General features: G+C 36.3%; 1 protein-coding gene across 1 annotated transcript; it reads left to right on the top strand.

The window, feature by feature from the left end:
• The first annotated feature begins 3413 nt into the window (after nt 1-3413).
• Nucleotides 3414-21514, top strand: LOC149836918 (uncharacterized). The gene is made up of 3 exons (XM_090005665.1): nt 3414-3451; nt 3875-4085; nt 21266-21514. The coding sequence occupies exons 2-3, from the start codon at nt 3912-3914 to the stop codon at nt 21338-21340; spliced, it is 249 nt and encodes an 82-aa protein (XP_089861791.1). The 5' UTR covers nt 3414-3451; nt 3875-3911; the 3' UTR covers nt 21341-21514.
• The last annotated feature ends 4499 nt before the right edge of the window (nt 21515-26013 follow it).

Raw genomic sequence — 26013 nt, 5'->3', positions numbered from 1 at the left:
CTACCAGCCGGTTCTTCTTCCTCCCTTCTTCTTCTTCTTTTCCTTTTCCCTTCCTTCTCGCCGGCGGGTTCTTTTTTTTTCATCAAAGGGTGCAGCATGAAGATCTGATCTGGGAGAGACCACTCTTCTCTCAACCAGTCTGTCAGAAGCACTAGTGGGTGTTCTTCCTTTTCTTCCTTTTTCTTTTTACGTATTTCAGCATAGTATCCCTATTTTCGAGTTTTCTTTTAATATTTATTTACATTCATCGTTTGGTTTAGTTCTGCATATTATTCTATTCAGTCGGTTTTGATTTGGTTATATACATTGTTTCATTTTTGTCATTCATTCAGATTAGCATTTTTGTTAGTACTACATAGCATCGTTTATAGGCAAGTGTGATTAACGTTTTTCTTTTCCCTGTGTTGCTTTCCTTACAATAACATTTTTTTTTGTGTCAGTCGTTTCCTTGCAGTGTGTTCTAGATAATTTGTTTTACAATAAGTACAACATGGTGATTACATGATTGTTTTATGCTATTAGTCGGTCTGTGCTTTCACCATCATCGTTAGTGCTTTCTAATATGTATTATCAGCGTCTATGTTCAGCATATTAGTTTATTCAATCTGTGCATTTTAAATTTTTTAGTATATAGTGTTTTGTTCTTTTTAGTTTGTAGTTCTTGATACGTCGGTTTTCAATCAACGTTTGTGTTTAGTTCTGTTAAAGCACCAGCGAGGGTACATTAGTGCTTTCGGTAGTCATTGATTTTATTAGTCACAATGTTTCTGGTTAATTGTTTTCATTATTTAGCCTTAGTTCAGAGTCAGTTAATTAGCCATGCTAAGATTGCATTAGATGTTCACGTATTTAACAGGTTAATTGATTGTTTTCGTTACTTAATTTATTAGGTATAGTGCTTAACGTTTTAGTTCACTTGTTGCTTTTAAGTGGTTGGATGATATCTAGACATTATTAGATTTCAGCAATAATAGTTATTTGGTTTAGTCAATCTCAGTTAACCACTTTTCTTCAGCAATAGACACTAACTTCCTTAGCCGTTATTCGCTTGGATACTTCATTAACCATGTTTGATTTCAGTAGCTATAGTTCTTAGTAATTTATTTCAATAACGATGATTTAGCAGTAGCCATGGTCTAGATCGGGGTATTAATTTGTTTTCGTGTTATACTTAAGTTCTTGATTGAGTTGTGTTAAATTAGTTAAATTGTCAATAGTGCCATCCATTAGTTCTTGAATTTGTTTCACGTGTTTTACTAATTACATTATTCTGTCCTTTAGTGTATAATAGCATGTTGGTATAGGTGTTTGATTTCTGCTTTTACTGGTTTTTAAGTGTAGAACGTGTTTAGTGTCATTGTTCTGCTGTGTTCTTGGCTTTTGTTCTTTTGTTTTGCAGGGAAGTGTCAGAAAGTGCGGTGAAACCCTCTTCGTGCCCCTGAAGAGCCCTCTGAGGTCTCTTAAAGGTTCTCTCAAGGAACCCTCAGAAAGGCCCCTCAAGAGATCACAAAGTGATATACAAATAAGAAAAGCAAAGTCTCAAAAGGAGACAAGAAAACCTCAACACTGAAGATTATTTTTTCCTTTTTCTTTTAGGCTAGGATTTTATTTATTCAATTCAATGGGTTGTAATAAGGCCGTTTTTATTCTTTTATTCATTTAAGCCCTCTGCGTAGGGCAACACTCTTTATTTATTTAATTAATTCTTTTTCTTAGCAATAAAGAGTAGCGTAGTTGTGTGTGTTGAATACAAGTATCTTCCGTTCCTTGAGATCGACCCGGACTCCACCACTCGTGCGAGCCAGTTTTTATATTTTTGATGTCTGGCTTTCACTAGATTTTTGTTAAAAATATTGTTTTGAAAAGGGTTTTCCTAAAATTCACACCATTGTATATTGCTTGTTGGATACGATGACTGAAATTTGGACTGTGTTTGCTTGTTTTGATTATGGTTATCAATTGGGGATATGCACTTGTTTGAACATACAAGTGTGTGTTTTAACTTACCTGCTCAAAAGAGTATGACCCTGTTTCATGATAATGTAGGTGATGCCTACTATTAGCGATGGCACGATGCGGGACTATATTGCTTGTTACTCTTACTCTTAGAATTTTATTGTTACTCGAACAATTGAACTTGTGGTGTAACTTTGAAATTTATCACTTGGATATGTTTTGATAGATGAATGATTGTTGTTATGTCAGTGAGTTGTATTTCCCTTACCTATAACCCTCCCTGGATGGTTTAACTTAGGTTGAAATGTTTTTGCTGTTTTTTTAAAAAAAAGAACAAATTTTTATGTTAGGCATTTTGGTGCGTTACAAATTGAGCAAAGTTTAAGCTAGCTTGTTTATAGAAAAATTACATTGTTTTAGATAAGAAAGAAATAAGATTATAAAGAAATGCATTGTTAATAAGATTTTACCACTAAAATTAATTTTTGCAAACCAAATAATTTAACCATATATATATATATGTATATATGAGAAATGAAAACCTAAAAAATATAAAATCCACTAAATGAAACATGACAATGGATTTTCAGTATTTTTTTTTAAATTCCGACTCCATAGATGTGTTCAGGAAATCAACACTTGGATCATGAGTTTAGGATGAAAAAATTATACTTGGAGCCTCCAAAATTTATAAATATTGTAGGCTATTGATTTTTAAAATCTTATAAAAACCTATCCATGCATCCAAATCAAATGTTGCAAGAAGTGATTCATATAAAAACAAACATATAGATAACATCTGTATGGTCAGAGTTTCAAAAAACACAAAAAATTCATAAAAATCCAGTATCATGTTTCATTTAGTAAGTTTTGTATTTTGTAGGTTTCCATTTTCCTTCCTCTCTCTCTCTCTCTCTATATATATATACTTAACAAGCATGCCTGAGTGAGTTGAGCCGAGCTGAGTACCTATTGTTCATATTCAGCTTGCCGAGCCTATTTTAGGCGTTTGAACACGCATTTTACGAGCCAAACATTAGCAGCTGCTCGTTTTCCAGTACAACAAGGCTATTCAAACAAGGGATTTCAGATCAAGAGTTTGCAATCCCTCTTATAAAGAGAAATAGCTAGGACCAGAACCTTGGATTTGAGAACGGAGTGAACAGGGTGAGATCTGTTCTCAAATTCCCGGATCCCCATCGGATTTGAGATCCGAGCATTTCAAACGCACCCTCATAGTGTTCTGATCAAATCTCTGGTCAGATTAAGCCACAGTTCCTAAACACCCGACCCAGATTCCAGCCAACTAAAACTTGTGTTCTACAGACCCGAACCCGATTAACTTATCTTTGTTTTGGTCGATCCAGGCCCAGCCATTATCGGTTCAATTAAGACCCGAACCGTTTCAATCCCCATCATTATAGTCCCCAAAGAGCTCTATTGCTCTCTTCGTCTCTCGACGAAGCAAAGGCCGAAGTAGGAGAGGCGCTCTTGGGTACGCCTTTTTTCTTCAATCCGTTGCTTTTCTTATGCAATCTCTAGCATAATCTTTCCTTTAGTTCTCTGGATTGGCAAATTCTTTTGTATTATTTTGTCTGTTGACCCTAATTTTCTTGAATTTGATTGGTGAAGTCATGGTGGAAAACACACCATTCTTTCATTGGGTATTTCGATTTAATGATTAAAGAATGAAAATTCTTGTGTTTTGATGTCATATTTCCAGTTTTTTTTTATGTAATTTTGGGTGGTATCCCCGATTTTTATCGAATCTTGTAGTGCAATTTGATTTGGAAACTCAAATTCTAGATGGTGGTTCCGTCTTATTTAGGTGTTTGAATTAATGGGTGTCGAATGAAAATGGCTGATCTTGTTGCGTCTTCTGTTTTCCTCCCTTTCCCGTTTCTCTCGTAATATGTAGAGAGAGAGAAAAAGGAAGAGTAGTGGTAATTGCGAAAATGGGCGGTGGAGAGCATCATGGTAGTGCTAATGGAGATTTCAGGACTAAGGTGTGGAGTATGACTGGAGGCCCATATTGTCGGCCGAAACATTGGCGGAGGAATACCGCAATCGCGATGGCGGGTATCATTCTTGTTTGTATTCCTCTGGCCATGAAATCTGCCGAACTGGAGGTTGGTTTTTATCTCTTGTCACTTTTTTGCTTTTCCATTTTTGCAATGCTCTGTTCTTGTTCCGCATTTTTCTTCTATTTTTGTGTTCTGTTTTGATTTGTTAGTTTTTTGAGATGCTGTATGGTTGGAGCAGATGTTTGAGACTAACGGTTTAGTCAATCCATTTACTCGTTTCTTCATGGAAGCGTGATGCTGTTGGTTAAATTTGACTTGTTGACATATTCGATTTGTTGTTTTAATGTTTCCCGTATTTTGGAACTGCTGTTGTTTCTGCAGCGGATAATGATGTTGGTAGTTTGGAAGTTGTCAGTATTGAAGTTCTGATGGTCATATTAGTAACTTTTTGTTGGTGAAAATCACTATGGAAATAAATTTAGTTGATCTCAGAATTATTGAGGTCATTAGTCATTCTAATAGTGTACACTGACTATTGTCAAACTCATGTTAGATATTATTCTTTGCTAGCAGCGAACTACCTTTCAATGTTGTCCATACTTGAAGTAATATTATGGACCTATTTCCCTCATTATGGTTTCGTACTTTATTAGAATATATTGAAACTATGCATATTAACTACATTCTCTCATTTCCTGTAGTTGAAGATCGTGGAATTATATTAAAAAGGAATTCTTTTGTAGATTATTTTGGTTGTACAACATATATATATATATATATATATATATATTTCCATTCATCATTTCATTATGTCTACCTTTTGGTTAAAGGCATGTTTCATTATAGTGGATTTGGCATTTTTCCTTGTTTGTAGGCAGTAATAAGCTGTTGCTTATTTGACCAATCACTTTCACTCCTAGAGTTAGTATGTCTGCATCTGAACAACATGCTATACCAAGTGCATATGATTGTGTCTTCTTAACAACATATGCTGGACAATTACCAAACCTAGATTCTACTAAGTATATTTCAATGCTATGATGTTGTAAGTTGGGCCATATTTTATGCTGGTTCTGCATTAAAACGTGTTCTGTGACAAAGGAAAAAATTTGCTGTTCTCTTACTTCCTATTGTATAGACTCGAGAAATACATGATGTCATCCTTCTAGGCAATTGGATGAAATAGCTATGTTCTAGTCATTTAGTCATGCATGTCTCTGTGAGTTTGTCAAAGTATCATGTCCTTACTAGTATGAACTTTGTTTATTTTCTTCATGTGAATCATGACAAGGTTGACCCAAATTACTTTGTCCTTCATCCTCTTTGGTGTATGTAAAAGTATGGATTTAGTGGTTCCCTATGCCAAAAATTACTTATAACCAACCAGGAAATTGGGGATGGCCTCCTATGGGATTCAAACATGAGACTTCTTGGTAAAATGGTGTCGATGTACCACTGCAGTGATGTAACTAGCTTTGTTTTTCTAATTTTGAAATTTCCAAGTGTAAACCAAAAGAGGAAAAGAAAAGCTCTCTCTTGTCTTATTATTTTAAGGCTAGTTGTCGTCATTCTCATTTTTTCCTTTCCTTGTTGTGCTCTCTTATGTTGTCATTAGATGTATGACCATGTTCTACATAACTTCCAAAGCTCTTTCTATTGACATAATTTAGGGTGGGACTATGTAAGGTGAATAGTGGGCTTGGCTTGAGCCTAAATTTTTTACCACAGCTTAATCAACGCTCATGCAAATGTCAAATAGGCATTTCACTTAGCTTTGCCTCTCTTTGTTGATGTGAATTGACACCTATGTAATGTAGGTACTTCTATCAAGCCCTTATATCTATGTCACACGGACTCTTCTAACAGGGCACCACACCCGCATCGCACCCGCACCCATGCGGGTGCGACACTTGGACACAACTTCCTTTGTATTAGGTGAAGTCAACCACACTGAGGTCCATTTCTATCCAAAAGTAGATTCAGTTAACCCTAATCAAGTCCATTTTTATCTATATTATATATATAAATACATAAATGCACACAAATACACGTAGTTAACTTAAAACTGTTAAATTTTTTATTTATATATATATATATATATATATATATATATATATATATATATATATATATATATATATATATATATATATATATATCCGCACCCAAGTTTTTTTAAAGTGCTGCATCCGCATCCGCATCTGCATCCGCATCCGCACCCGTACCCGCACCCGCACCTATGTGACATAGCCTTATAGCTATGTCATTTTAGTAAATAGTGACATTTTCTGTATGGGAGAGAAGATAAAAGGAGCCACTAAACAGTCAGTTACCTCAAGCCTTGTTATTTGTAATATTTGTTAATGATTATTCAAGATATCCGTGGGCATAAATATATAAGTAAAAAGTTTCATCATTTTATGTGAATATATAAGAAAAAAATTTCACCACTTAGTTCTCTAAGGTATTAAACGTCATAAATCTTGTCCATAATCCATATTGTCAAACAAAATAGAGTTGTTGAAAGGAAAAATAGACATATGCTTGAGACAAATACCTTCCTTTGAAGAGTTCAAAATTTGAAAAGAATTTTGGATTAGAAGTTTGTTGGAACTTTGTATATAATAAAATGCATTCATCTGTGCAATCTAAAAACCATCTTATGAAAGACTATTTTCTAGGCCTCTGAATTTTACCTTGATTTGAGCTTTTGCTACACATGTTTTTTTCCTTTCTAAAACATAAACATGACAAATTACTTGTTGAAATAGTAACATGTTTTCTTGGGTATCCTGAAAAGGTATTGGCGTTATGACCCTATAGCAATGAAGCTTAGTGTATAAAGACATGATGCTTTCACTAAATATCAATGATTTTTCTGGAGCACCCAACATCATGATGATGGTGATACTGAAATGTCTTTTCTTATCCCTTATTCTAAGAAAGATGAGTCAAGAGAGCTGCAAAATGAAGATAAGTGTAAGCAATGTAAAAAAGTATATGAAAGAAGAGAACAAGGAAGAAGGTCAGTATCTTTTCATAAATAATTGTCACAAGAAGTGATTCCTGAAGAACAACCTTTACAAGAGATCGGCGACAATACTGCAATGCCTTGTCTCAAAATTGAACACCTGGTATAGTGCACTAACTTGAGGTACATCACAGTTTTGGACATTCAGTTCGTCCATCATATTTTGTTTTTTATGATAGTGTTTTTTCAAAACATCATGTTTCCTTGGCATCACACAACCAGACGGAAGCAAGCCACAAAAGTGGAACTTACTGCTTTTGAGAGAATGGAAACTTAGGACCTTGATTCATTGCCTTTAGGAATGATTCTCATTGTTTGCTTGTGGGTATACGAAGTGAAGACAAGAGCTGATGGTTCAAAAAAATGTTATGTTTTTTAGGCAAAGAGATTTAATCAACAGCATGGAGTTGACTTTGCAAAGCCTTTTCACCAATGAGTCATATGACCATAATTATTGTTGATTGTGGCTGATGTCAGGCAATGAAAAATGTTTCAGTTAAATGTGAAAATGTCTTAAATGGAAACTTAAATTAAGTTAATATGGATTTGCCTCAGGGATATCCAATAGTCAATCAAGTTGGTAGATTTGAGAAGAGTTCTTCATGGACCTAAGCAAGCTCTTCGAGTTTGATTTGAAAATTTTGGGGTCGAAATGACTTCTTTTGGATTCAAAGAAAGTTATGATCTATCTTTTTTTCATCTAAGTGTATGGGGTGCGGTCAATGCACCCAGGGACATTTATGTCCAACTTTTGGACTTATATATATATATATATATAATTTTTTATATTTTTGCCTCATCCCCACACCCCCGCACCCGCACCCATGTGACAGCTTCCAGCATTTTTAAAGTTAAAGCTTTGAGAACATTCATATTTACTTCTAAGGTGACCTCTAGATAGATGCTTCACCACAGGTTTTTGTGTTTTTTAGGGACTATTTTTATGACGTAAGAAAGAACAAGAACAAGTTGTAAATCAACAATTAGTAGACTAGAGAGCCATATTGCAAACAACCTCAGAGGTAGTGTGGATTGGGTGATTATTTCAAGATATGGGTGTTGAACTGAAAATCCATTTCTGGTCCATTGTGACAACATGACCACTACTTTAATAGCCAAGAATCTTAAGTTTCATGAAAAGAACATATAGGCTATAGGATTGTAGAATGTTATACAAAACAAGAATACAAGCTGGATCAACATGTGTGCCATATGTTTGTGCATACTTTACAAGGTCACATGCATATCCTAGGTTCAAGTTTTTGCAATCCAAACTCTCCATACGCTCTCTTAATGTAAAGTGCATAAAATGTATACAGTTGCACATAGTGATCTAGCGGTGTGTTTATCTTTGTATAATTTTTACTGTATCTTGGTGGAATGAATAGCAAAAGTTGAAATGGCTATTTCCTCCAGTTTTGTTATAAGATATTACATCCAATAACTAAAGAATTAATGAACATTTCCTTTGAAAATTTTCACAAGTTTCAAACATAAACTAATGAAATGAAAACATTGTTTCTCTAGTGGACTGTCCAAGTTATTTGTCTTTAATAGCTTGATATTATGGTGTATGACTGGTTGATAAAATTGCATTGTAGAATGTCTTGTGTTTGGACTGGGCTCCTGCATTGTGCTTCCAGAGCGACAAACATAAAGATTTCAAGGTGGAGAACACGCTTCTCCTAACATTGGAAGTGGTATCTGATACCTTTGAAGTTTTGCTTTCCATTAGAATGAAAAGGATTCAAACTTATTGATTCACTTAATTTTTTATTAATTAACAAAATATTACCTGAAGTTTATGAAGCAGTTTTCAAAGCAAGTTACTATAAAGCATATTAGAGTTTATATTTGTAATATTGCTATAAATACAAGACCCTATTTTATAGTGTTATAGCAGATGGAGTCAAGAAAGCTCATCATAGAGTTACCTAGTATTCTTCTTTTAATCTTTTTCAACATTTGCCTGATTTGCTTCACACTCCTCCTTCCATGCCACATCCCTGGTCTGTTGTCCTTCCTGGCAACCTTGATTTGGACAATGGATGCAAAATGTTGATATCAATCAAGAGACTGATATCGGTAGACTTCTCTCTTATTCATGTAAATGTGTGTACTGGGCACACTACAGTCTTGAATTTTTTGGTTGTTGGGCCTTGATCTTTTGCATTTGGCTGCACCATCAGCACTTGGATCTATTTTACATTTTCATTTTTGGGTTTCACATAGTGGAATAGTCAAACCTTTGTTGTGAGCTGTGATGACCCAAACCGGGGCCTCTCGAGCCCGGGTCCGTGGATGTTAATTCCCATAGGGAAATTACCAAAACAACCTTGAAAACCATGCCAGAATTTTTTTTTTATAACAAGATCACCATATAATTATCAATCCAATCATTCAGCATCAATAACATCCATCCAAACTTCTCAAAACTAAAGGGTTCAAAGTACAAGTTCAAAATATGAAAAATGTAAGAATATAGATAAAGTACTCGGTACTTCTAGATCCACCTGTAGCCGCATCCAAGTCCATGAGTCAAGTTATGAAAAGCATTGAGGCGTAGCGAGGCGCTCCACCAAAAATTGAGGCGAGGCGTAAAGCGTAAGCCTCAATTTTTTTTTAAACTTTAAAAAAATTATAAAAAAATATTTAAAAATATAAATAAATAAAGAAATGCTTTATTGATGAAGTAACAACCAATAAGAAATAGAAAATCTCAAATAAGTACTAAAAAAATATGAGATTAACATATAAAAGTAACTAAGAAACTGATTATATAATTGAAAAATATAGTGTCCTATAAAACAACCAATAAGCAATAGAAAATCTCAAATAAGTACTAAAAAAATATGAGATTATCCTATAAAAGTTAAAATATATGAGATTAACATAGAAGAAGTAAATAAACTAATTAAATGTAATATATAAAAGTAAATTGATTACATACCTTCTTCTTCTTCTTCTTTAATGCGCGTTTTTTATAACATTGGTTGTAACCAAACGGGGGTGAGTCTAAAAATCAGTAAGATTTCATTCACAAAATTAAGACACGACTGTTACAATTCGTTTTTTATAACACTGGTTGTAACCAAATGGGGGTGAGTCTAAAACTCAATAAGATTTCATTCACAAACATAAGACACGACCGTTACAACTGTAGTGAGCTCTAAGTTCTTATTCTTACAACTGTAGTGAGCTCTAAGTTATTATTCTTACAACTGTAGTGAGCTCTAAGTTCTTATTCTTAGTTTAATTCTCTAACTCAGCGCACATGTTGTTTATATCTTTTATTCCCCTTTACTGTTTATCTTTCCTCATTCTCAAAGTAGATATTCTCAATGTCATACTCAATACTAATCGGTTATTCCCCATTTTTCTTTCCTCATTCTCAAAGTAGATATTCTCAATGTCATACTCTACACTAATCGGTTATTCCAGAAATAGCCTCTTGAAGCGTAGTAACCTATATAGAAAACTATAGAGTCTATAGTGTTGGCTAGACATATAAACCACACACAACAACATAGTCCAAACTGGCCTAGAGTATTGATTTTCCATCGCTGCAACTTTTCTCACTGATTGCAAGCCGGAGAGCGTAAATTGCCCGTCAGTAGCTAGCCGAAGAGTCCGATAGGCTATACCTGCCTCCAAGGTTTGTGGTTCATGCTACATCCTACATGTGTCTAATAGACAATGTTTTTAACTCCTAAGGGCATGTTTGGAAAAGAGAAAAACTCTTATGGAAAAAGAAAGTTTTGCATATAAGAGTTTTTGATATGAGAAGTTTTTCAAAAGAAAGTTTTTCGCTTGTTTATGTAGCATGAGAGAAACGGAGTGGAAAAATGTGAAAAAATGAGAGAGGAGGAGGATGGTGGTGGTGAGATGGATGGTGGTGGTGATGGTGATATGGTGGGTGGTGGGGAGTGCAAAAATAATTTTTTTCTTGGTAGAAAACATTCCTCCAACCCCCATGGAGGAATGTTTCTTATAAAAAAGTTTACTTTTTAGAAAAACTTTTTCAGCAAAAAAGTCTTTCGTTTGGAAGGGTCAGAAAATTTGTACAGATTTCTCATTTTGCATCACTTTTTCTACATCTTTCTTGTTTCCAAACGTGCCCTAAGCATTACCCAGGAATTTCTAAAAAATTTCGGGTACAAACGAGGTACACACCTCAAACAAAGCCCTAGACTATGTCATTCCTAGTAGAGTTCTTTATCATTCTATGTGTTGTTACCCTAGGTGCATTGTTCATTTTCTTTTATTTTACAACGTTAATGTATTATACAGTATCAAATGTATGTTCACTAACTAATGTTAATCACAGATACACGCCTTAGTTTTAAGGATAACAATCCATCATAGAGGCACAATATCAATTTTATCACGTCACGACACTTATAATATCCCTGCCAAGGTATAAGCGTGACATTCTCAGAATAAATCATATTCTGTAAACCTTGAAACTTTACTTTCTATTCTCAAAACTTAGTATTCCATTTTCCACAACATATTATGTGTTAAAACATTATTCTTATTTCCATAACAAGCACATTCACAATGCGAGTATTTATATACATAAAATAATCTGCATACTTATAAAACACATGAAATCACATAATAAGATGCATTTACGAACAATATTATCTTATTTATCTAGAGTTATTTGCAAATGTTCACTTCGGATCACCCAAATCTCAAACTAAGGATCGACCTTAGTCTTTTTGCAAATCCTGATATGAAATGAGCAGAAATCCCAAGCAATTACTAAAAATCTCATTAACGTCTCTATTTGTGTAAAATTACAAAAATACCACTAAGCCTCCTTGCCAAACTCTGATATCAAACTCTCAAAGTTTGACATCTTGTCCTATGCCAATGGATCCTTCTCGAAGAGAGAAGTTTAGGGGTTCAAAAATTATCCAAATCCGATATCGGAGTGAAGAGTTATTCTCAATTTATTAAATGGCATAACAAGAGCAAAATGTTCTTTTCACATCTCAAACGGGCCGGGATGTGGAGAATAAGATTCTCGAGAGATCCAAGCGACCCTTCTCATCTGATTCTCAAATTTTGGATCAGAACTGACTTGGATTCAAATCCTATATATCCAACCCAAAACAAGTATATATGTATTTTGTTTGCACTCTTTGACCAACTAGCCCAAGTTGACTAGGGTTGGCAAAATCTGACACGACCCACCAACCCGCTTCTTAGCCGGGTTTGGGTTGGACTTAAACGGGTTCGTGTCGTAAACGGGTCGACCCGCCTAACCTGTTTATTAAACGGGTCGGGTTCGTGTTAGGGGTATGCCAACCCTGCTGACCCGTTTAATAAACGGGTTAGGCGGGCTGGTCAACCCGTTTACCCGAACCCGACCCGCCAACCCTCTCGCCAATCCGTTTACCCAAACCCGACCCGCCAACCCTCTCGCCAATCCGTTTACCCGAACCCGACCCGCCAACCCTCTCGCCAATCCGTTTACCCGACCTGACCTATTTATTAAACGGGTTAACCCGTTTAATAAATGGGTCAGGGTCGTGTTTGCCACAACCGACCCATTTAATAAACGGGTCGGGTTTGTGTTGAGGTATGCTGACCCGCCAACCCACCGACCCGACCCGCCGACCTGCCAACCTGACCCGATTGCCACCCCTAAAGTTGACCTACTAGTAAGGAATAGTTTTCTTTTCATGAGAGGTTGGGGGTTCAAAACAGAGTTGCCGGTCGAAGAAGCGAGAGCGGGAAGCGAGGCATTTTCAAAATTTTAAGAAGCGATAAGCGTGGGATGACTTAGAAGCGAACCAGGAATCTTCTCAGAAGCGACCTAGTAGGCGAATTGGAAGTGACCTAGGAAGCGAGGGGGAAGCGAAAAAAGAGAAAAATAAAAAAAAAAATTAAAATACAAAAAAAAGAAGCGAGGGGGAAGCGCGCTTCCTATTTTTTTGTACGCTTCCCAGCACGTTTCGAAAGCGTGACATTTTGCGCTTCCAAAACGCGCTTCCCTACTCCCTATGGCACTTCGGTTCAAACCCCAACCCCACCTTCTCTTACTCTATTCTTCTTTTTGATAAAATTCTGGATTCATTGAACCTAACCCAGACCTAGCCTGAAATGGGCTCTGTCCCCAAACTGAACCTAACCTATGTCACATAGGTGCGGGTGCGGATACGAGTGTGGATGCGGCAATGCGTCACTTTAAAAAAACTTGGGTGCGGGGGTGCAGGGCTATAGGGAGGGTATATATATATATAAATTTTTTAACAATTTTAAGTTAACACTACATGTATGTGTGTGCATTTATGTATTTATATATAATATAGATAAAAATGGACTTGGTTACGGTTAACTAAATTTACTTTTGGACAAAAATAGACCTCATTGTGGTTGACTTCACCTGACACAAAGGAAGTCGTGTTCAAGTGTCGCACCCACATGGGTGCGGGTGCGATGTGGGTGCGGTGCCTTGTTAGAAAAGTCTGAGTTACATAGAACCTAGCCTTTCACTGAACCTAACCCAAACTCAACCTAGTTTAGGTTTAATCCAAACTGGACCTTCTTGATTCAGTTTTGGATTTTTCAACTTGGATCCAGATCCAAATATACTCTAATGTGGATCCAAACCGGATAGAGATTCAGTCTCTGATTCTCATATTGGATCCAGATCCGATACAACAGATCCAAACCTGATTCATTCTGGGTTTGGTGCCAAACGGATCCAAATCCAATCTGAATTTTGGATTTGGATATAACATTCTGGGTTTGGTCCAACTGGACCCAAACCCAGATACAGTTCAGTATAGGAAATTGAGACAACCAATGTCTCGGTTTTTCCCTTATATATATATATATTTTACATACTCTTATTATTATTATTATTTATATTTAACCAACCCATCTGCCCTGGTCTGGGTTGCTCTCAGACCGGAGTATCCGACTGACTCGACCCGAACCGAGTCATCTAAGTTTTATATCAAGCCGAGACAGAGAGAAAAATCTCTTTGTCTCGTTCCCATATTGGACCAGACTTGGCTTGGTTCTCTTCAGACCAAGTCGGACTGTGTATGGACTGATGCTCTCAGTCTCGCCCCCTAACCGACCAAACGAGTCGGTCTGCGAAAAGGCTGTGCTATCTGTCTCGCCCCAAAATGACCAGACTCAGTTTGGTTTTACACAGACCGAGTTGGTCTTCCGACATGCTGAGACAGTGCACTGTCTCCCCCCCCCCCCAAATGACCAGACTCGGTCTGGTTTTAACCAGACCAAGTCGGTCAGCGAGACAGAGTGTCGGCCTCTCTGTCTCGCCTAGTGCCAGTGACCTGGCTCTGTCTGGGCGAGCCCAGACAGAGTCAGTCTGGCACCAAGCCATATTGAGACAGAGTGCAGCTCTCTGTCTCTCTTTCCCTCTATTCCCAGCCAGGCTCGGTCTGGGTGTTGGCCAACCGAGTCAAGACAGGGAGCCTCAGCTCTCTGTCCAAACATCACCAGATCGGGTTCGGTCTAGGTCTGTCCAGACTGAGTCCAGCCCGAATTTGGCCGAGACAGAGAGCCCAGACCGAGCCCGGCCCGAATTCGGCCGAGACAGAGAGACAAATTGTCTCTCATCCACTCCTTGGCTTAACTCGGCCTGGGTTAACCCAGACCAAGTTGGCCAAGTGTCGGCATGGTGGTTGAGACAGGGAAATAAACTCCCTGTCTTGCTGTTTTTTTCTCCTAAAATAATGGAGAAAGAAAGACAGAAAATGCGAGGCGACTTACCGTTGCCGGATCACGATCTCCCACTTGCCTCTCTCTCTCTCTCACAGTAAAAATGGGGTTTGAGAGAGGGACTCATGGGCTTTTATAGGCCCATGGATCATGGAGGTTTCATCCCCCGTAACCTTTCTTCTCTTAATGAGGGATCCCTCCCTCTCCCCTACTACTACATGCGTGGGAGAGAGGAAGGGTCTCCTCCTAAATGCAGTAAAGTGGGGCCCCTTCCTCTCCCCACTATTTATTAACCTGGGGAAGGGGATATGACTCCCCTCCTTGACCCAGTCAAACCAGGTGGGCTCAAACCCACTTGGTCAGCTGGGTGTGGTTTTACATGAGCAGAGTAGAGGGTAGAGGACATTGTGAATATATTTGCATGTGAGTCTGCAAAAGGCACATTCTGTTGTTGCATGTAAAGAAATCAATTTAGTTTGTCTTTTATTGATTTCCATTTAGATCTTCTCATCTTAAAATTTCTTGGCTCTGTAGAATTTTGTTGATTTCTGTTTGGTCCTTCTCTTATGACTTCTTGGTTATGTGAAATTCAACAAGTGTCTTGTGCATCCCGAAGATGCAATAGGTAAACCTAATAACAAGTGAAACTCTGAATGGTACCGTTTACACTCTCTTAATGGTCATGTATTGCATGCACCTAAGCATGGACAACAAGCTAAGCCGCTCTTGCAGATCAGGCTCTCTTGCAATTGTATAGTGGGCTTAACAAGACAAGAGAGAGCAGTGTTGAGCCTGCATAAAAACAAAATTTTTTATGTATGTGGGCATCCCTTGTGCCACATTAGAGAGAGAGATTTTAGACAACCTTCAAGATAGGCTTCAGCTTGAGCTTGAAATGGAGCCAGGTATACGTGCACCAATCCTAACTCAAACAACCTTCACTTCAGCTTGGCTAGGCTCATGTGCATGTTAAAATGTAATCCTTAAATCTCATTGTATATATATAGCTTTCAATACCCAAAAGGGTATTTTTGTAATTTCCCATTTTACGCATATTTCATTTGGAATATGTTTGTATTTTTATTTATTTTATTTTATTTTATTTTCTTGGTTTGCGCCACCTAGCCCCCCCCCCCCCCCCCTAATAGAGTCGTTGGGGGCTCCCAACGACTCCTTTGGGAGCCCCCTTGTGGCTCCTTTTGATGTATATAAATAGGGGTGTTTCCCCCTTGTAATTCCTTAAGTTTGGGAGCTCAAGCTCTTCCTATTTTCTAATGTAGTGGCATTTCATGCCTTTGTGCATGTTTGTATTGTTTTATGCATATTTGTTCAAGTGTTCTTTGAGTGCTTTTGTGCACATCTCTTGTGAGGAATTAGTGCTTGTATGCGTATTGTCTTTTTGAAGACATTTTTACATGGTATCAGAGCTTGATTAAAGATTGAAGATCGTGTGATTCTTCATTTTTCAGGTGCCTCAAAAAATGTGCCTTTGGCTTCTTGAAAATTGGAGTGAGGGCTGCTCTTCCTTTAATATTTTAGAAGGGCATTTCGATAAGTAAGACTTAAAAGTCTTATTGTGGTATGTATTTTTTCTTCCATCTTTCCTCTCTAATGGGTGAAAAAGAGTCCCATTTCTCTCTTGGATTTAAACTCAATAGCTCCAACTATCACGTTTGGGCCGGAAATATGGAGGCTCACATTAAAGGGAAGGGTCTTTGGGGTTATGTGCAGGGCACAATCTCGGAACCGAAATAAAAAATCACCTTGATGGAGAAAGGTGAAATTAAGATCCTTGAAGGGGAGGAAAGAACCAAAGCCTTTGAGGAATATTCGAAAAAACATGATGAATGGGAAATGAATAATTTCAAAATTTTGTCTTGGATTTTTTCTTCCGTTGAGATAAAAATCAACTCGAATATTATCAAATTCAAAAAGGTTTCTCAAGCATGGAAGTATCTTGAGAAAATGTATTTCTCAAGGGACTTGTCCCATAAATATTACATTCAAAAGAAGGCTCTAACTCTTCTTCAAGGCGAAATGACCATTAAAGAATATTTCGCCGAACTTTCTTTCTTTTAGAACGAGTTTGCTATGATCGAACCAAAATGGAGTGAAGAGACGATTGAACTTCGCCACAAAGAATTAGAAGAAGATCAATTCTTCAATTTTTTGAATGGGCTAAGGCCCGAATTTGAGCAAATAAGGTCTTCTTTTTTGTCATCTTTCACTCCCCTTTCTCTTGAGGATGTTCTCACCAAATTAAGTGGGGAAGAAACCCGTATGGGTATAAGTAAGCAAGGGTCAAATGTTCTTGTGGTTCCATCCAATTCTGAAGAAAATGGTGGGATCAATGCGGTGTCTAGGCCCGAAAACAACTTAGCCTATTGTCCCCTTCATTTTAAAAATCAAAATCAAAGGGGAAATGGTGGATAAGGTGAAAAAAAGATTATAGCAAAATTGTTTGTCATTTTTGTAAAGAACCGGGGCATATCAAACCCGTTTGTCCCAAGTGGAAGAAGTTGTTAGCCATGGTCACCACTTCTCAGCCGCAAAAGGAGGCGACTTCTTCAAGTGGATCCTTTTCACTAAATCAAATTGTGAAGGCACTTTAACCTCTCCTCAAGGGAGCCATCTCGGGAGCCGCCATATCTACTTTCTCTTCTCCAGGTAAAATTTCTTGGCTTTTGGATTCAAGTGCGTCTTTTCATATGTCCCCAAACATATTTTTTCTTTTCGAATATTCAAAAAGTAGACTTTTCTTGAAATTAAAGGTGTTTGGAATATTGAAACTCAACTTTTTCATTCCCAAAATTAGATTTATACCAAAATTAAACTTGAACCTTCTCTCCGTTTCTCAACTCTCGGACCATGGATGTGATATTAAATTTTTCTCTGATAAATGTTTAATACATGATCGTCAGTCCAGAAAATTGATCGGGGAAGACTCTAGGAAGGGAGACTTATATTATATGGACTCTCTTTAAGTTTTAAATTTTTTTTTTAATGTTGTCCAACATAAGGATATAAATGTTTGGCACAAAAGACTTGATCATCCCAATATCACCAAGTTATCTTATTTGCATTTTGTTAAAAATCTTTGTAAAGATACTTTCTCTTGTAATGATTGTATTCTTGGAAAAATGAGAAGTATGCATTTTGAACAAAGATCCATGTTTACTTTTAAACCTTTCAAAATTGTTCATTCGGATGTTTGAGGACCGACACCTATTATTTCAAAAGGAGGGTTTGCCTATTATGTGATTTTTGTGGATGATTTTTCTAGGTATTCTTGGATATATTTTCTTAGACATAAGCATGAAGTTTTTTCATGCTTTAAATCATATCATGTGATGATTAAAAATTAATTTAATAGTAACTTAAAGATATTTAGAACTGATTCTGGAGGAGTGTATCTCTCAAATGAATTCAAAAAGTATCTTGAAGATAGTGGTATTGTTCATCAAGGGTCATGCCCTAAAACTCCTAAAGAGAATGGGTTGGCCGAAAGGAAACATAGGCATATCATTGAAACCACGCGAACTCTTCTCATAGATCAAAATATTCCAAAAAAATTGGGCCGAATCGGCTCTTGCATATGTTTACCTTATCAATCGTTTACCATTTAGAAATTTGGGTAAAATCTCTCCTTTTGAAACACTATATAAAAGGAAACTTGATTATAACATATTGCGAATTTTTTGTTGCAAATGTTTTGTTCTTACAGACAAGAATGACAAACTTTCACCTAAATTTATTCCATATGTCTTTCTTGGATATTTTGAGACTCAAAAAGGATTTCGCTGTTACGATTTTAAAAATGATAAGTTATATGTTTCAAGAAATGTGACGTTTTTGAAAAATGAGAATGGCTTTGAAAAAAATGATTCTCACCACAAAAATGTTGACTATTCTTTCTTATTTGATCTATTATCTAGTAATGATGATATGTCTAGTGACGATGAAATATCATCAAACCATGATAGTAATAATAAAGTAGATACTAATGACTTCAACTCACCCAGTCCTTAAGAAGATAGAACATCAAATGACCCAATAACCTATTCTCGTAGAGATAGAAATACTTTCAGAAGTGCAATTCAGCAATATAGTGATTCTATTCCCACACATGATCCCAGACGATCTGAAAGAAATAAAAAGCCTCCAACAAGATTTGTCTCTTTTGACTCATTTTCACCCAAGTATAAAGCTTGTTTTAGTGCCATTCATTCTTATTTTGAACCAAGAAATTTTGAGAAAGCCAAAAAATGTGTAGAATGGCGGGAAGCTATGAAAAATGAACTCAAAGCTCTTAGGAAAGTTAACACATGGGAATTTCAAACTCTACATTTTGAAAAAAAAACTATAGGTTGTTGTTGGGTGTTTAAAGTTAAGATTAAGAGCGATAGATCTCTGGAGAGGTATAAAGCTCGTTTAGTTGCGAAAGGGTATGGTCAAGAATATAAAATTGACTATGAAGAGACATTTGCACCTGTAACACAGAGGGTTACAGTCAGATGTCTCATCACTATTGCGTTTATAAAAAAATGAAACATTTTTCAAATGGATGTTAAATATACTTTTTTAAATGGTGATCTTAATGAAGAAGTTTATATGGATGCCAAACCAGGTATGAAAGTTTCTAAAGATAAAGTTTTTCGTCCTCGAAAAACTCTCTATGGTTTGAAACAGACACCCAAAGCCTGGTATGACAGATTTAACAATGTTATGTTAGAAAATGGATTATCTTCCTGTTATACAGATACTACATTATTTATCAGAAATTCGATGCAGGTATTGTGATATTATTGTTATATGTTGATGATATGTTAATAACAGGTGATGATGTCAAAGGAGTCAAGGATATCAAATCCATCTTGACTTCAAAATTTGAAATGTCAACCTTAGTGTTTCTAACATATTTCTTGGAAATTGAGGTTGCTTACTCCCAACGTGGTTATTTTCTATCTCAAACTAAACTTGCTTGTGAGATTATTGACATGTCAAAAATCTCAGATGACAAAATTTGTGAAACTCCTGAAATAGTGGGCTAAAAAATGAAGATCGATGATGGGATTCCTCTGACTGATCCTACTCCTTACAGATAACGGGTAGGCTCGCTAATGTATCTTAGCATCACTCGGCCTGATTTGTCACATGCGATCTATATTGCCAGACAGTTTCAACATGCTCCCACAACGGTTCACATGAGTGCGGTTCTTCACATCATCAGATACTTAAAGATAACTGCAAATAAGGGAGTATTTTCGTCTTCATCTTTTGAATTAAAGTTAATTGCATATATTGATTCTGATTGATCACAATAACCGTCACTTTACTACTGGTTTCTATGTTTTCTTAGGTGAATCGTTGGTCTCTTAGAGGTGCAAGAAACAACAAAAGATCTCTTTGTCCTCTACTGAAGCCGAATATAGAGCCATGACATCCATAACCATAGAAATTGTATAGATTTGACGTTCTCTAGAAGATATGGGAGTCTGTATTAAAGAGTCAACAATGTTATGCTGCAACAATAAAAGTGCAATATATATTGCCAAGAATCACACTTTTCATGAGCGCACGAAGCATATAGAGATAGACTGTCAATATGTTAGAGAAGAATACTTGAAGAAGATTATAGATCTCCCATACATGACGTCTGAGTACCAACTGACCGATTTCTTCACTAAGTCACTTTGTTCGCCTAGATTTCATTTTGTCCTTGGCAAACTTACGGTCATCACACCGTAAGTTTGACAGGGGGTGTTAAAATGTAATCCTTAAATCTCATTGTGTATATATATATATATATATATATATATATATATATATATATATATATATATATATATATATATATATATATAACTTCCAATACCCAGAATGATTTTCTTTGTTAGTTCATATCGCCGACCCCAATTGTTTTGGGATGAAGGCATTGTTGTTGTTGTTGTTGTGTATAGCTTCCAATACCCAAAAAGGGTATTTCTATAATTTCCCAATTTTACCTATATTTCATTTGGAATATATTTGTATTTTTCTTTTTTCTTTTTCTTTTTTCTTTTTTTTTATTTTTTTTCTTGGTTTGCACCACCTAGGGGGCCAATAGAGTCGTTGGGCCCCCCAACGATAACAAATGTGACCGTTGGGGGCTCCCAACGACTCCTTTGGGAGAGCCCCCCTTGTGGCTTCTTTTGATGTATATAAATAGGGGTGTTTCTCATTGTAATTCCTTAAGCTTGGGAGTTCAAGCTCTTCCTATTTTCTAATATATTGTGGCATTTCATGCCTTTGTGCGTGTTTATATTGTTTTATGCTTTTGTGCATATTTGCTCAAGTATTGTTTGAGTGCCTTTGTGGACATCTCTTTTGAGGAATTAGTGCTTGCATGAGTATTGACTTTTTTAAGACATTTTTACAGTGCAGCTCCTTGTAAACTGACTTTGAATTAACTCTCAAAACGATGAGTGATTTTCAACTCCTCTGTTGATAAAAATTGTTGATCATTACAAATGATTAACAGGGCTAATGGTTTCCATGCTTGCTTCAGCAACGGCCACATCACCCTGTTCGCCCCATCCCTTCGCAGCTCTGGTGCAAGAACTTTGGCAACAAGGAATACTGATTTGTAGCAGAACTTTTGGCAATAAGGAATACTGATTTGTTGCAGAACTTTGGCAATAAGGAATCAATGAGTTGAAACTCATAGTTGCAAGTTTTGACTTCAACATACTGAATTTGTTAGAGATCAAACCATGGATCGCATTTTTTTGACAAAAAATAAATTAAGTTATGAATATTTAGTGCATTTATGACTTGATTTTTGAGTCATAAAAAAACGTGTGTGCATACCAGATATTGGTGATTCAAAAGTCTACCCCTACCAAATAAACCATATAGATCATATCTGCAAGGTTAGATAATGCCCGTTCCAACTCATTGATACCTTATGCACATCCGCACCAGCAACTTGTCCTATATATGGATATATAGTGATGAAAACATGCTAAACGAGTTCTTTTGGTCATGATTTATCCAGTGTATGCAGGTTTTTTTGATGGATGAAAAATCAACAGCCTACAATATACCAAAATTTCACTCAAAAAATCATATTTTTATGTCAGAAAAACACGCTCGTTCCCTACTAAATGTCAAGACACTTCTATGGGTCAGATTTGGTAACCTCACACTAATGCTTGATGACAGAATCAAAATTTCTGGTTAAATTTATTTGATTCAGTGCATGATTTGAACTAAACAAACAATGATAAAATACTTCTACAGGTTTATATTAAGCAAACAAAAATATCTGTAGCTATGTTTCTTTGAAGTGCTTATGAGGTTTAAGAGATAAAATCGTTTAAGATTTGCTAATTTTCATGCTTCAAACTTATTTTAAAAAATTGAAATCGTACTTTTTCTACAAAAGAAAGAATTTTCGTGATACTGATTTTTTTTTTTAATGTTAGAAGAATTATATTAATTTTTTAAAGTTCGTGTTTTCATTATAACATCTGCATATTGAATGAATATTTTTTTATAAAAAGCTTTGAAGTTCACTTTTTTATAAAGATCACAAGCTTTAATAGCATTTTTATGCTGTCTTTTTTTACTCGCTTCTCCTCATGCTTTCTGATAGCCTTAAGCTTACTCATCCAAGCATTTCTAAATGTTTTATCTTGAACTTATCCCTCATAATACCTTATTAGTGTTGATGGGTTATTTACCGTAACATCGGACTTACAACTTAGTGTGAATGTCTGGATGTATTGCAACGAATAAGTCAGACCTGTTTGGACCTAGATGGATCCAGATCCATATATGACATTGAGACTCCCTTACTGGCTCCCCTCCTTGTCTGTCTGGGTACCCCTTAGTACATTCACGTGAGTCTAGGTCTGGCTGTGATGAACTGTGCCTGATTATATTGGACGAAATTAAGTGTACAAATAAATTCTCTGGATCACCAACGGGGGCTCTGCTTGTCTGGTAGGAGCAGTTAGTGCACGTCACCTTGTGTTGGGACATTGCAAGTTAGAAACCTAATGGTATATGGTTGTATAACAGGTAGGGGTATGCCAAACCCCAGCTTTCTCTGTCGAAAAAAAAGCTCTGGATCTTTCTGTGCTCGTGTGGGTCCATTCTGATGGAGTAATAGTCAAAGCAGGTCTGGATCCAGCTAGTAATTGGGCAGGTTCCTCAAACCGGGTCCAAACCCAGCTAGCAGTCGGATCCCTGTAACTCGACCTGGTAAGCTTGAGTAGGTGCAAGGTCTGGTTCAGTTGGGTAAAACCAACCCATTGACAGCCCCACTCAGACTGCCATTACAACTAGGGCTAACAATGGATCTGATATGGGTTGGATGCATGTGGATCCAGACCTGTGGTGGCACTGGGTATGTGTTTTGGATCTAGGTACACATTCATAATCATCTATATGGAACCAGACCCGATAAGTATATTAGAATGGAGATGGGAATGGATTGCGTTTGGATCAGCCAACTCCCATGTACATGAATTCCCATTCCCATGTCTTCCAGAACCAGCGACAGTTAACAAAGCTCTGTTTTTACTTAATTCTAGCACCAGCCAACTCCCATGTCCACGAATTCCCTCTTTTTTAGGTGTATTTTTTTAAATGTGATGTTGTTGGTAAAATGATAATTTCACATCAAATTTAACAGTAAGCTTGCCGGTAGTAAACTGCTGGGCCTTTTTATTAGGAAAATGACCATTGTTTACAACAAATTTGAAGTGTTTTAAAAAAAACCCTACAATTTGTAAAAAATTTGGCCGATGACCAATTCTGTAGGTTCTCAACCTTTTTAACAACTTTTTACCCTTAATACTCATGGAACTCTCAGATTTTTGTGCGCTATGTCACAATGCTCTTCTGATCTCGCTAAATCTCACTAAAAACGGAATCACATGATATTTCTGCAGAAATCATGAACAAATAATATGAAAATAGTGTCACTTCTTGCAAAAACCATACTTTTAAATTTAGTTAAGAGTTTCATGTTCGTAGTTGTAAAGGTCTATCCATTGATGTAGAATTCATCTTTTGCAGAATTCTGTTTTATCATACAAATTTACGTGTATGTATAAGCGATTAAAGTGCGAATTTCATTAAGAGTTTTGTGTTGGTTCTTGTGAAAGTCTACTTTCAATGAGAAATTCATGAAAAAATTGCAAAAATTCATGAACTTTCGTATGCTGTCAGCTTTAAGCGATGTGAGATTCCGTTTTAACGTGCAAATTTACTTGTGTATATATATATATAGTATGAATTTCATCAAGAGTTTCGCGATGGTAGTTGCGAAATTCCTAAAAATATTTACGAGATTCCTGAAAAGTTTGCAAAAATTGCGAAGTTTCGCATGAGGTGTTTCAAATTTTTTTTTCGGATTTATGATTTTTTGTATGAGCATAATATAAAAACAAAGCTAGGGTTTCAAAGAAACTTAAGCTCGAGCTTGCCCAAACCGATTGAACTGGATCCGGTTACACAATGTATTGTGATCAACGGTTCAGAGTATACATGGATTAGGGTTAAAGAAAATAGAAGTCTGTTAGACTTTTCCATTTCTACCCCGTAACCGCGCTTTGCTCTTCTGCTCTGCCTCTGCGCGCCCTCTTCCCCCTTGCCCTTCGGCTCTGGGTGAGAATTTTGGTAATGTTTGATGAATATCAATCTAAACAGGGTGGAAGAGAGGTGTGTGGACAATGGCAGTGACTAAGGCTTCGCTCATCCTCTCCAATTTTGTTGTTCGTTCTCTTCACCTTCCTCTTCTTCTGTGTTGGAGCTATTGCATGCATGTGATGGCCCTTTTATGTCTCTGCCTCAGAAGGGCACCCTCATGGTGTCTTTGTCACAAGGCCATTTTGGGCAAGAAGACCATGAGTTGCATTTGCGACCTTCCTCCCGAGTTATGAATATTAACCTCTTTAAAAGAGTATTTTGTTCTTTTATTCATATATTTATAGGATGATTCATTGGTTTTAATATTTTAGCCTTCAAGGATTGATTTCTGGCTAAAAAATCCATTCATTCATTGGTATTCAACTTTGGTTTCTTTCTTCTGCTCCTTTTCTGTGGTTCTATACTAGGATAAATAATATGAAATACATAGTTTACAAATACAGCTAATATAAAAATATGTGAATTGTTTACTTTTTTGTATTTGTTTTTCTTCTCATAATATTGAAATGGTAGAAAGATGCATGCATTGTCATTTGATCTAATGAATAAAAGTTTTTTCTTGGAAGGGACAGCCATGTAAACATGTGAGGCTTTTGGTTGCTTGATTTATGATTTTTTGTCTCAGTTGTTTAGCAGATTCATCAATATTGCCTATACAAAGATGGTTTTGTTTTCTAATTGGATTTGACCGGACCCTCTTCTCTTCTAATGTCTTTTATATAAGCCATTTTTGTTATATATTGGTATTGTCCATGTGTTTTTTCTCAGTTTTACATTTCTAAAATGGCAGATTAGAGTTTGATTGGGCTTTCTGTTGATAGAGGAAGTCAAGTAGGTTTTAGATTATCTTAGTTGTTCAAAAAACGGAGATATTTACATTTTTTTGGAGTAACTTTTTAAAAGTTGTCATGATATAGGAAATGCTTGAAAAGGTAGTTGACCCTATGGTCATAACAAAATAAATATCTTTTATGGTCTAGCATTTTTTTTAAAATAATTTGGTCTTCAAAGATCAAACTTACTCAATTCTTGAAAGAAAAGTCTTTATATTCGTCTTTTTAGTGCTTTCATTTCCTAATTAGTTAGAGCCATTATCATGAGTTGTACAATTATCAAAAAAGGTACCTTTGCTTTCTTACAATTATCTATTTTATGCTTTGTTTAGTATTTTTCTTACTCAGAAATAAACAACAACAACAACAACAACAACAACAACGCCTTCATCCCAAAACAATTGGGGTCGGCGATATGAACCAACAAAGAAAATCATTTTGGGTCTTCCACATGAATCCTTTGTCCTCCAATCATTTCTATCCAATGCGATGTCCTCAGTGAGTTTCAAAGCATTCATATCCTTTCCTATCATCTCCATCTAAGTCTTCCTAGGCCTACCCCAACCTCTTTTAACTGATATATTTTCCCATTTCTCCATCCTTCTAACTGGAGCATCATTAGGCCTTCGCCGAATATGTCCAAACCACTGTAAACGATTCTCTCTCATCTTATTTTCAATTGGTGCAACGTCTACCTTCTTGTGTATCTTCTCATTCTGAATCTTATCTTTTATTGTATTTCCACACATCCCTCTAAGCATAC

Source organism: Nuphar pumila, chromosome 5 (assembly GCF_984573655.1).
Source record: "Nuphar pumila chromosome 5, dmNupPumi1.hap1.1, whole genome shotgun sequence".
NCBI lineage: Eukaryota > Viridiplantae > Streptophyta > Magnoliopsida > Nymphaeales > Nymphaeaceae > Nuphar > Nuphar pumila.
The sequence above is the reverse complement of the archived record's forward strand: the minus strand, read 5'-3'. Positions and strand labels throughout refer to the sequence as shown.